Source organism: Tachypleus tridentatus, chromosome 12 (genome assembly GCF_004210375.1).
Source record: "Tachypleus tridentatus isolate NWPU-2018 chromosome 12, ASM421037v1, whole genome shotgun sequence".
NCBI classification, from domain to species: Eukaryota; Metazoa; Arthropoda; class Merostomata; order Xiphosura; family Limulidae; genus Tachypleus; species Tachypleus tridentatus.
Window position 1 is genome coordinate 41,751,961 of NC_134836.1, and position 11,816 is coordinate 41,763,776.

At 33.6% G+C, this 11,816-nt stretch overlaps 1 protein-coding gene across 2 annotated transcripts in view; it reads left to right on the forward strand.

Moving 5' to 3' along the window:
- LOC143234972 (uncharacterized) overlaps positions 1-10,646 on the forward strand; it is a 52,340-nt gene extending 41,694 nt beyond the window's left edge. The window contains exons 1-2 of one of the 2 annotated variants that reach the window (XM_076472670.1): positions 8,696-8,809; positions 9,225-10,646. In XM_076472670.1, coding sequence (XP_076328785.1) covers positions 9,241-10,350 — 1,110 coding nt within the window. In that variant the 5' untranslated portion in view covers positions 8,696-8,809; positions 9,225-9,240 and the 3' untranslated portion in view covers positions 10,351-10,646. Of the gene's footprint in view, positions 1-8,695; positions 8,810-9,224 lie in introns of those variants that run through there. The other variant, XM_076472669.1, reaches the window with a different exon arrangement.
- The last annotated feature ends 1,170 nt before the right edge of the window (positions 10,647-11,816 follow it).

The following is an 11,816-nucleotide window of genomic DNA, read 5'->3' on the forward strand; positions in this document are numbered from 1 at the left end:
TTGAGTTTATAAACATTAAGTTTTACTAGATCTTACATAAGAAACCAGTATGTGATTTCTTGCACCACCATTTAGGTTTTTAACTTTTCCCATATTTACCAATTCCTTTACTTTCGGGAATGGAGAGTAGGTGAGGGCTGTATTTATATCACACTATTACTCATTACAAACATAATAAAATATGAATAAGGGCATCGATGGGAAGACATTTTTCTAGAAAAATCGCCACATCAATAATAAATTGGGTGAAGCTTACTTAACTCAAAAGTTTCTGATATTAAAGAACTAGGCTGAACTTTGTGTTATTAAAGACATAGAAAAATCACATTTATACCACTCTTTGACTGCAATATATTGATAGCAATGATTACTTAAAACATGTTACAGAACTTTCCAGTAAAGAAAACAACTCACGTTTGTGTTTAAATATCGTTAAAGCGCCTACAATATCAGTCGTCGTTAGAGCAAAACTGAAACCAATCTTGTAATTAATGGAGTATGAATACCAACCTCATGCACTCACGTGGTGAGAGAACTGAAAGGTCTCTTATAGCGGAGATCTGTGAAATTTACATTTAAGAATTTACTAAATATATGTTTAGTGTCAGGATTCGATCCTTGCAGTGGGTAGAGCGGAAATAGCCCACTATATACCTTCGAACTTAACAACTAAACAAATAAAGCAATACGTTTGATTTTTCGATAGTTCGTTTAAAATACATTACGTTTATTTTTTATTTTATTTTAATAAAATAGCAAAGTTCTTGTAAAGTAAAATATAACGTTCTTTATATTTTAGAATAAAAAACACTTTACAAGCCGATCCAAAGTGTAACTTCAGGGTTGTGGAACAACCGTATTTTATTCGCCAATATGGTATATTTTCTTTTCTTTCCACATTTATTTTTCTCGCCCCGGCTGTTTGTGTGTATATACTTATAACTGGCGAACCGCTGAGCCGATTGTCATCAAACCTGGCATATATCCTTAAAGCCCTCAAAAGAGTGACATAAGGTGTCAAGATTTGGATCTATCTCCCCCACTCTCGACTGTTATAGGCGTTGAACACGCACGTTAGTTAGTATAGATAATTTTCCAAATAATAAATACCTTTGTGGAAAATATGAATTAAGATTGCAATTTAACATTTCTTTTTTTCGTTTTTCCTGCACGTGGTTTTGGTTTCGCTTTCCATAGTTCAGGATTTCGATAAATATATTGGTGTCATATATTACAATTTCAAATAGACTGAGTTAAATAGTAATTTATATTTAGAAATTAAATAATTATCAATACGTATCAAATTGATAATATTTGCCAACAGAACTTATATACGCAGTTTTCTTTCTTAATGCAAACAATAACACAATTTATAATAACGGTTATTAGAAATAATGATTTATCTACAAAGGTTTTACAAACTTACAAACGAAAATGGGTCTTCTATTGGGTTTGTAACTCAATATCTTATTGAAGGTTCACGATAAACGAATGAATTTTGAGTTGATATATGTACAATACACTTAACGGGGAACTAGCTAGATCTGTGTTCTTCGTCGAGTTTTCTACTGATGAGGTTGTGTAATTTTTCTTCGTAAAAATACTAACATTCGATGTAAATCCGCTGAAGTTAAATGGTTTGTAGTGTTCAAAATCTATAAACGTTTCTGGTCAAATATCTGACATGTTGCTTAATAAGTGTTAATCACATTTATAGCTTCAGAGGTTAATAGTATAGTAACAAAAGCAAATCAATAATACAGGTGTTTCAAAATTACGTTTGGTCTGATTTGTTTTGAATTCGCGCAAAGCTCGCGAGGACAATCTGCGCTATCTGTCTCTATGTTAGCAATGTAAGACTAGGTGGAAGGCAGCTAGTCATTACCACCCACCGCCAACTCTTGGGCTACATTTTTACCAACGAATAGTGGGATTGACCGTAACATTATAACGCCTCCACGACGAGCATGTTTGGTGAGACGGGGATATGAATCCAGGACCCTCGGATTACGAGTCGAGTGCTTTAACCACCTAGCCATGCCGGGTCCTTCAAAGTTACGTAAACACACCTTAGAAATTTATATCTCGTGAACCACATGCAAAATTGTCATATTTTTTTTTATTTTAAAACTCAGAAACATACAATAAACTAAACTTAGGTAAGACGTTAAAAATGTCCGCCGCCAACACTGATACATGAGCGATGTCTCACTTCAACAGTTCTACATACTACAGAGCACAAGTTAGGTGAAAGTTTGTGTACTTCCTGCTGTATTGCCATCCGCATTTTGAGGTTTGTTACTGTAAAATTGATCTTTAAAATATCCCCATGTAAAGAAATATAAAAGAGTGAGGTTTTGAGACCTTGGAGGATGTTCAAAAGCACTCTTTCTGCGACCTATCTATTGTTCAGGAAATTCATTATCCAGATTCTCCCGCACACTATACGTTTAGTTTACTGTGAAAGAATTGTATGTTTTGAGTTTTAAAACAAAAGGTTTATGAAAATTGTGCGTATGGTTCGCGAGATATAAATTTCTAAAGCGTGTTTAAATAACTTTGAAACACCCTGTATATAATACCTCTTGGTGCTTCATGTTCGTCATTTGCATAGACGTGAGGATAATTTTTATACATTTCAGCCTGCACAACATTGTCGACGATACAACAGAGTCTATGCACACACATATACTGTATTGTTGATTCTTATGCTCGGGAATATTCTACAACTTTAGTGAATAGATGAAATTTCGCAATACAGATCGACCAGTATAAGTTATGTATGTTTCTAAATATAAATGTAACTTAAACAAACATTGATATTAAAATAGATAAATCATGGTAAATCCATCATTGCTAGTACTTTCTTCAAATTAAGACAGCGCATTAACTGACAATTTTGGTCATTCTATTTCCTTTTCATTTCAAATTAACTATAGTTCCAGTAATGTACACCAAAAACATTCGTTTAAAGAAAAATTTAAAAATAACATTTCCATCCCTATATTCTTGGTGTGATTTGACCAACTTTTAGAATGTGGTTACGTTCCTATTTAACTATGCCTCATAGAATTTTAAAATTGCTATATAATACGCATATTATTAATAAAACTTCGCACATTGTAATTATACCATTGTTGATGTTTTATTCTTTAAAATATTATATTTAAAAGCATCTTTAAAATATTATTTTGCGAGTCTTTAGATTTTTTTTCAGATCATAAGAGTGGAGGAAAAGTGATTGGATTTCCATATCTTGCCTTCTGGCAAATGAAAAAAAAAAAAGGTTTCTGGTCCAACCATTGTAATACGCTAAAATACGTTAAAATACGTTACCATGGTTGTTGTTTTTTGCGCACAATTTCCTAAACGACAACAGATGAAGATGATACTATCAAATTATATGTTTTTTATAAAAGTTACAAATATATGCCAATATTTTTCATTTGGTCTCAGAACAAGGAATTTTTAGTCTGTGACACGGCAGTTTATTTCATTAATTTTGTTATGATTCTTCCAATGCAAGAAACATAATGATGAATTTGACACCTGAAATAAAGATCCAAAAAGTAGGTTCATTGCTATAAATTATATTTAACCTTTAGATGACGATACATACTAAAGATAATTATTATATGAGTATATATATATATATATATATATATATATATATATACATACACACATTCGAACCCTCGACCTTTAGGTTACGAGTCGAGCACTCTAACCACCTGGCCATACCGGGTCCTCATATTTTCTCAGAGCGTGCTCAAGTACATTAAACTTAGGTTGGCATGTTCATTCAATTACACTGTCACCTTTTTCTTAGTAGAAACATTGTAACCTTTTAGTAGAAACATTGTAACCTTTTAGTAGAAACATTGTAACATTTTAGTAGAAACATTGTAACCTTTTTGACAGTAAGGGTAGGTAAATTTATAAACAACATATGATGATTGTAAAACATAAATGCGGTACTTAAGCCTAGAGAAACCTGTAGACGACAGTTAAGTTTCAACAAACACGTCAACTGTATCTGTGGATACACATTTTTAATCATGTTCTTTAGCATGTTGCTAACGTATACAGTAAAATGATAACTAAAGGATATTTACATACTCTAAGTACGTCTACTACGCTAACATTTCGTTTGTTTAAATAAATGCAAAGTGTTCTAACAGTTATAAAAAAAATCGGGAGATAATTCTTACATAATAATTCTTTCATTTTATGTAACACTTCATATGTACTGGATATTTTATAAGCAGGATAGAACAATATTTTAGCCAAGAATTTTTGAAACAAGTTAAGAACAAAGCTTGCAATGCGAAAATACACGTTTGTAAATGTCTTTTTGTTTTTCATTTGACATTTGACGTGGCCATTATTGAATTGTACTGTTATATTTATACCATTGTATCTACTGTCCAAATATAGAAGAAATTGGGATGTTTGGTGGCCAAAGTCCTCAAAGATGGTAAAAGTATCACCGACGTACCTTCATTCGTCGTAGAGAGGTTGAAACTGTTTGGGACAATATTCTAACTATTGTTTTTTACAAAAACATTAAAAATATATTGGTGAAATATGCCGCCAGTCTCGAGTCCATACAATAACTATTAATCTGATCACAAAGCTTTTCATTCAGAAGAAAGTGAAATAACTTAACTAAAACATTCCTTAGGTTTTGGAATGATCTCGTTGTTGAAAACGTCACAGTAAACCAAACTGACGCTTAGCTACATGCTATCTTCCAACAGAATATTTGTATACAATTATGATTCAACATCAAAGTCAGCACAGTGTAAATTACTAGTGAATTTCAAATGTTTCATTTCTGGAGAAAAATCACATCTCTTCTTTAAAGTGTATTCGTTGGTGATAAATGTTTCACTTATTCATTTAAAAACCAGTTATAAGTTTCATATTAGAAACAGTATGTACTAATGGAACTCTTTCTTTATGAATTTTGGATAAACCGAAAAAAAACTCCCCAGTGACTGTATGATGTTTTGGGTAAACTGAAACAAATCCATAGTGACTATCTGATGACCTGGGTAAACCGAAAAAATCCCCAGTGATTATCTGATGATCTGGGTAAAACAAAAAAAAATCCAGAGTGACTACCTGATGGTCTGGGTAAACTGAAAAAAAATCCCCAGTGATTATCTGATGATCTGGGTAAACCAAAAAAATCCCCAGTGACTATCTAATGGTCTGAAGCTGAAGTACTTTCTACCATTAATTTTTTTTAGTTTCATTAGATATCTGAAAGTTAGTTTATCTGTTATCAATGTAATCGTTATGTAATATCACTAATTTAGTAGTATAATTACTTTGGATGTATTCAGACACAATCAGTTTCACCTGATACTACAATAATATTTTACTACGCTAAAATCATGGAGTTCGACTCCCCTCGGTGGACTCAGCAGATTGCGTCGATGTGGCTTTGCTATAAGAAAACACACACACACACATAATATTTCTCTTATTAGAATTAGAAATCGTAATATTCTCAATTCTTCAATATTTGAACAGTGAACTCAGCAATTTAATGTTTACAGTGTACAGTAGTACATTAGATATATGTCTAAGTATCCTGTGGTTATAAGTTTGCCATATTTAGGTAACTTTATTTATTAGACACATGTGTCTTTAACCTAATTGTTGCTTACGTGTTTTTTTTCTAACTTTAAGGACCGTATTAGTGGTCGTGTTTTTTTTCTAACTTTAAGGACCGTATTAGTGGGTTTCAATTACCGTTTGTTGTTTATAACCTGTCTTTGCTGTCAGAAGGACTAAACCGGTTCTACTACGAGCAAATTAATAATTCGAGTGAAATAACATATTATTTTAAGATATCTCATTAAGTGTAGTGTATTTGAACATGCCATAAGAGTATGTGATAATGTTGCTTAATCTAATTTGTTTATATTTTAGCCGGTGAACAAACAACTTGCTCATTTACAAATTGAGGCCTGAGATCAGAGTCGAAAAAGCTCCTAGTAAATTTATTTTATTATTTTGAAAACTGGTTTTATACGTTGCTCATGCAATCAAAAGTGAGCACAGAACCATTTTATGTTTATTTTTCACTAAATGTTTGTTCAGAAGCCTCATCTCCCGTAACACAAAGTTGTAACAGCTCACTCGCTCGTGTGACATATAATATTCACGAACTTGACCGTTTACAATCTATGTATGTATAAATTGCAGGTATCTGGACTCAAAGGAAGAAAATAAAAAAAAATACTTTTAAGAATATAAAACATACATTTGCTGACATGTAAAGAATCTAGTCACGTCAGCTGTCTTCTTGCTTGTCAAACCATGAAATACTCCAAGTTTCATCCCATTGCCGAGGTAACGTGATGCTGCATGCAGATTTCCATCCAATCAGTCGATAGATCTTACATAGTCAGGTGGTTAGGGCACTCATTTCGTAGTCTACAGATCATATTGGCAAAGATTAGCTTAATATTTGGTAATGGGTGATCTTAAGAACTGTTTTCTTTAGCCTATGATTTTAAACATTAGAGATATTTACCGAAATCCGAAAGAAACAAACAGATCGGGGGTGCATTAGAAAAAGCGGCTGAGGCATACAATTATATAATTGAATTGTTAGAGTTGGAATATTTGTCATTGAAAGCAACGCGTCATCTACTATTTAACTTGTTGCACATCACATGCCACGTCACCACGCTAACCAAATCAAGTGTCGTTTACATACGTTACAAGATTTTTGAAGAATCTCATAGCTAATAGTTGTTGTTGTTTAGAATTAAGCACCAAGCTACACAATAAGCTGTCTGCGCTCTGCCTATTACGGTATCTAAACCCGAATTATGGCGGTGTGAGTCCCCAGATATGCAGCTGTGCCACTGGAGGGCCTCATAGCTATTAGAGCTGCTGGTTTCTTGTATCGTCTATTTAAACAATTTCCAAGCAAATTATTTACTGCACAAACTAAAAATAAAATAAAACAAAACAATGGGAAAACAACTGAGGAATTATGTAATAATATATGTAAAGACTTTCGTTTATTATACATCTAAAAACGTGCAAACCAAAAGTAAAAACCGTCAGAGACTACGCAGCGCCTCCTTGATCTTACCGTTACTAGCCTCGAAAAATGTATATATATATTTGCATGTGTGTTTGTAGATATACATATGTAAGTACATGTTAGAAGAAAATGTTACTATCTGTCCTTTAAAAAAACTGTTGCATACCTTGATAAAAATGTCACGTTTTCCCGTTGTTCCGTATCATCTAACCATTACAAACTCTGAAATCATAAAAGTTTCAGAGCATATTTTCAAAGAAATTGAAATAGGAAGAAAATGCATGCAACACGTGTTAATGTTGATAACTCTTGTACTCGCTTTTGCGTTTTTATTTGATAAATACATTTAATATAAAGATTATTATATTATTTGGGTTTTCACAAGGTCTGACTAACTCACTTTCTATTTCTACAATAATATTTTGCTTAAATTCCACGTGTAAACTTTTGTTGAACGTGTTATAGCCAGGTAGTTCAAACAGTAAAATAACATACTAGTCATGGAAGACTGTAGGTCAAATCCTTACTTTGAAGAACGCTTGATGGACATGGAAAAATACGGGTTAAAACTGGATTACAGAAAATAAAATAAGGATAATAAATCTACATGTTAAGATATCGAAAGAGAAACTGAATAAAAGGGGTTGAGCAACGTTGTGAAGTATTATATTAAGTTAGTTAAACTTACGTAATGTTTTATTAACACATGTTAAAAGGAACATACGTACAATATAAATCATGTTTACGTCAGTTGATTCTTAAAGATGAAATACACAGAAAATATTGAACTAAATCTTCCGTTTTCCATATAAAAACTGCAAATAATGACTAATAGATGTAGAACACAATGTTGACTCGTTCCGGGAACAAAGCGATTAGCTTGTTGGTCCGCTAGTTATGCCCTTCTTAATTATTGTAACTGAAGTAAAATAACACAATGTAGAACACAATGTTGACTTGTTCCGGGAACAAAGCGATTAGCTTGTTGGTCCGCTAGTTATGCCCTTCTTAATTGTTGTAACTGAAGTAAAATAACAATAAACAATTAGTGTTTGAATAGAATAAATTAAATTATGATTTATGAATGACATAAATAAATTAACTTCAACCAGTTTACAACATAACAATTGTTATAAATAAAATTGATGCTATAAGCAGTGCCTCGACCAACACTGTGTATGTTGTATCACAGCCCGCATGATATTGAAAGAAAAGTTTCTCGACCACTGGATAAGACAGATGTAGTGTGGCTGACGTATATATATTATTACACAATTGTCTTTGTTTTTATTCGTATGTTTTTGTAAGTTATTAACTACTAATATGGTTTTCTCTTGTTCATACAGTAGTTGCATGGCTCACTCTAGGTGAAAAACGACTAGCTTCGGAATCACCAGTTTTTCTGTATAACAGGGTAATTCAATAACTTAATAATATGAGGATTTAGAAGAAATATATAACATTATATTAAAAATTCTTACCTTATGTTGTGACATAAATAAAAGTGATGAAAATATTAAACTTCAACTTAATTCAGTTAATACCATAACAGTTGTTGTCAAGCGATATGCTAGTATAAATAGTTTTTAAACCAACAGGATGTCTTTCTTATTCACGTCATCCTGATGAATCCTAGTGAAAGGCCTCATCGGTACTGACTGAGGCAGATGTAGTGTGGTTGGCATTTATTAGATATTTGTATCTGCTTTCACTCTCAACCTCCTAATATTGTTTTACGTAAGTAAAATGAGCATTTTTAAATATTGATTTTAAAAACTGCCAGTTGTGGTAGTGTTTGTTTAATAATGCATTAATGGATGATATTGAAACTTAATGATCAGTGAAGGTTTTGAGAATTTATAAATTTATTTAATAAGGATAAATAGAAGGTTTAAGGGATGGGCAAAATGTTTTTCACAAAATGATTGGATTAGACATGCTTGTTTATATCGTAAATAACACGTGCAGGCCTTTTCTTTTACCCTGCATTTTAACAAAGAAAGTGTAATATTCAGGTTTCATCAGAGTGACGTGTACACCTATTATCAGGGATAGAAAAGGAGGGAGATTGTAACTTGACTGAATTATTTACATGTTTTAAGTGGTTTTAAGTTATTTAACACGTTAACGCTTTTTGTCTTTTTCTCTGAAGGTGTAAATCACACTCAATGGAGAGCTCACGTTACAACACCGAAAGTGCAACTCCGCCCTCTAATGGCAATATTTCAAGTTTTAACTCCACAAGTGTTGAATATATGAACTCAAGAAGTAACGAGGTGGGACCATTGATTCTGTATGGAGTATTTTCTGTTTTGGGGTCTACCATTAATATCTTCGAAATCAGTTCTTTGATTGTCCAGGAAACTCTCTGCAGACGTGGAAATGTTCTTTTAGTAAATCAGGCTTTAGCTAATTTGCTTGTCAGTGCTCTATCTTTCCCTGTCATGTGTGTAGCCATATTGGCAGGGCTACGAGACGAAGTCTTTATCTGTGAGTGGGAGTGGCACACAGCACTTGCTTGTTTTCTAGTCACTGTGATGAATTATCTGTGCATTTCCGTGGAAAACTATCTACAAACGTCCAGGAAAGAAAACGACCTGTACGACAACTGCTTTCGAATCCAGTTGCTGCTCTTTCTCATACTGACAACATGGGTTGCTGCCGTCTCTTGTGTAACTACCTTAGTTGTCTTGCAAAGAGGACCTAATCTCTGTCAGGAGAACTTTGAAGATAGCACCTTCCTTTTTGTGTTTTTTGTACCTGTATTTCTAACGATCGTAGTATTTGCCAAGGCAGTTTACGAACAGCGCAATATTACACTGTCTTTATCGCAACAAAACAGTCTGGGAAGCCGTGAAGAAATACTACAGCGCCACCTGCTAAACAGCAACGTTCTAGCTTTTACTTTATTCTTGTGCTTTTGGCTCCCTTTTCTTATCTCGCTAACGTTACATTCTATGACATCAGTGCCGCCTATCACCACTATTCACCAGCTTTTTACTCTTGCACAAATTTACAGCTGTATTTGCGGCATAGTGTACGCATTGATACACGATTCATTCCGACAAGGTTACATTTATCTGATACGGTATTTGTGTTTTAAAACCCATGGGGAATTGTCTAAGCTCATGACTCCAGAAAAAACACATGGAACAGTGCGGGTGCATATTGGAATGGAGACGAGGGTCGGGGATCGAAATCGGAAATCCACCAGGATTCCTTTTCCTATATCATATTATGAATCCAGTAGCTCGAAATGTGAAGAAGATTTTTTGTGAGATCTTCAGCCGAAAATATGAAGTTTCAAAGATCATTGTTCATACTGTTTGCACCCATGTTTGTTCACCCGATTATATACTTTGTTCTAAAAGAAACTTAAGACCTGGTCGAACAATTACTTTTATTGATTAAATAAGCATTTAATGAAGAGAGAATTATAGAACATTTCTGAAGCGAAAACCAAATGTTATTAACTCCTGTTCCTCCATTAGTGTTCACAGAAAACTAAAACATGGCGGTTATATTTGTTGTTTGGAAATTTCATTTAACAATTAAAATAATTAAAGACACAAAATATGCGCATGTAGAGCCTATAAACTATTTAGGTGTCTCTGAGTAATACATTATCCGAATACGTGAAATTGAATCTCAAGTTTCAGGAAAAGACCCACTTATTCGAAGTCATTTTTTTCTTCCTTTCTGTTTAATTTTTATTGTTCTTTTCTTCGGTAGACATACAAATTAAACAGCTTCATTTATCCGTTTCAAATCAATAAACTTCAATTTTACTGACCGAGCCGATTTTAACAATACAAGCGCTCTATATAACAACAGACATATTAACTAATTAACTCCCAGTACCTTATTAACAAAGATGCGCAGTTTCAATTATTAAAAACTTTTCGATAATGTAGCCGGTACAAATATAAGCACGTACATTATTATTGAGTGATCCGACGCAAACGTGTACATTTTATTTCAAAGTTGTATCGAGAGTAACGCTTTTAGAAACTGATTGCAATTTGTAACAAATTATATTTGAACTACCTGGGAATTTTACTTCTATTCCCAACGGAAGCGGGAGGACCTCAAATACGAATAGTGCAACACGTTTAGACCCAGACTTTTATATGAAGCAGATTCTATTTGAATTAAATGAGGAGTGAAGTCCCAAGGGGGCGGGAACATTAGTAGTAGAAATGGAATGTAACACATTCACTACCAGATTGTTAAATGGAGTAATTTCTATTCGAATTAAATGATTATTTTACTACGACCCCCTGGGTCTGGCATGGCCAAGCGCGTAACATGCTCCCCCTCCCAGCCGTGGGGGTGTATAATGTGACGGTCAATCCCACTATTTCGTTGGTAAAAGAGTAGCTTAAGAGTTGGCGGTGGGTGGTGATGACTAGCTGCCTTCCCTCTAGTCTTACACTGCTAAATTAGGGACGGTTAGCACAGATAGCCCTCGAGTAGCTTTGTGCGAAATTCCCAAACAAACAAACAAAAACTACGACCCCCAAGGGGGCGGGAATATTGGTAGTATAAATGAAATGTAACACATTCACTACCAGATTGTTAAATGGGGTAATTTCTACTTGAATTAAATGAGGATTTTTACTCCGACTCTCACGGGAGTGTGAATATTCGAGGAATGAAAGACAAATAGAGTTGATGTTTGGTTGTCTTTTTCTCGTTACAATGAAGATATATTTGCATAAGTTTTCAGGAGTATGCAGTGTTA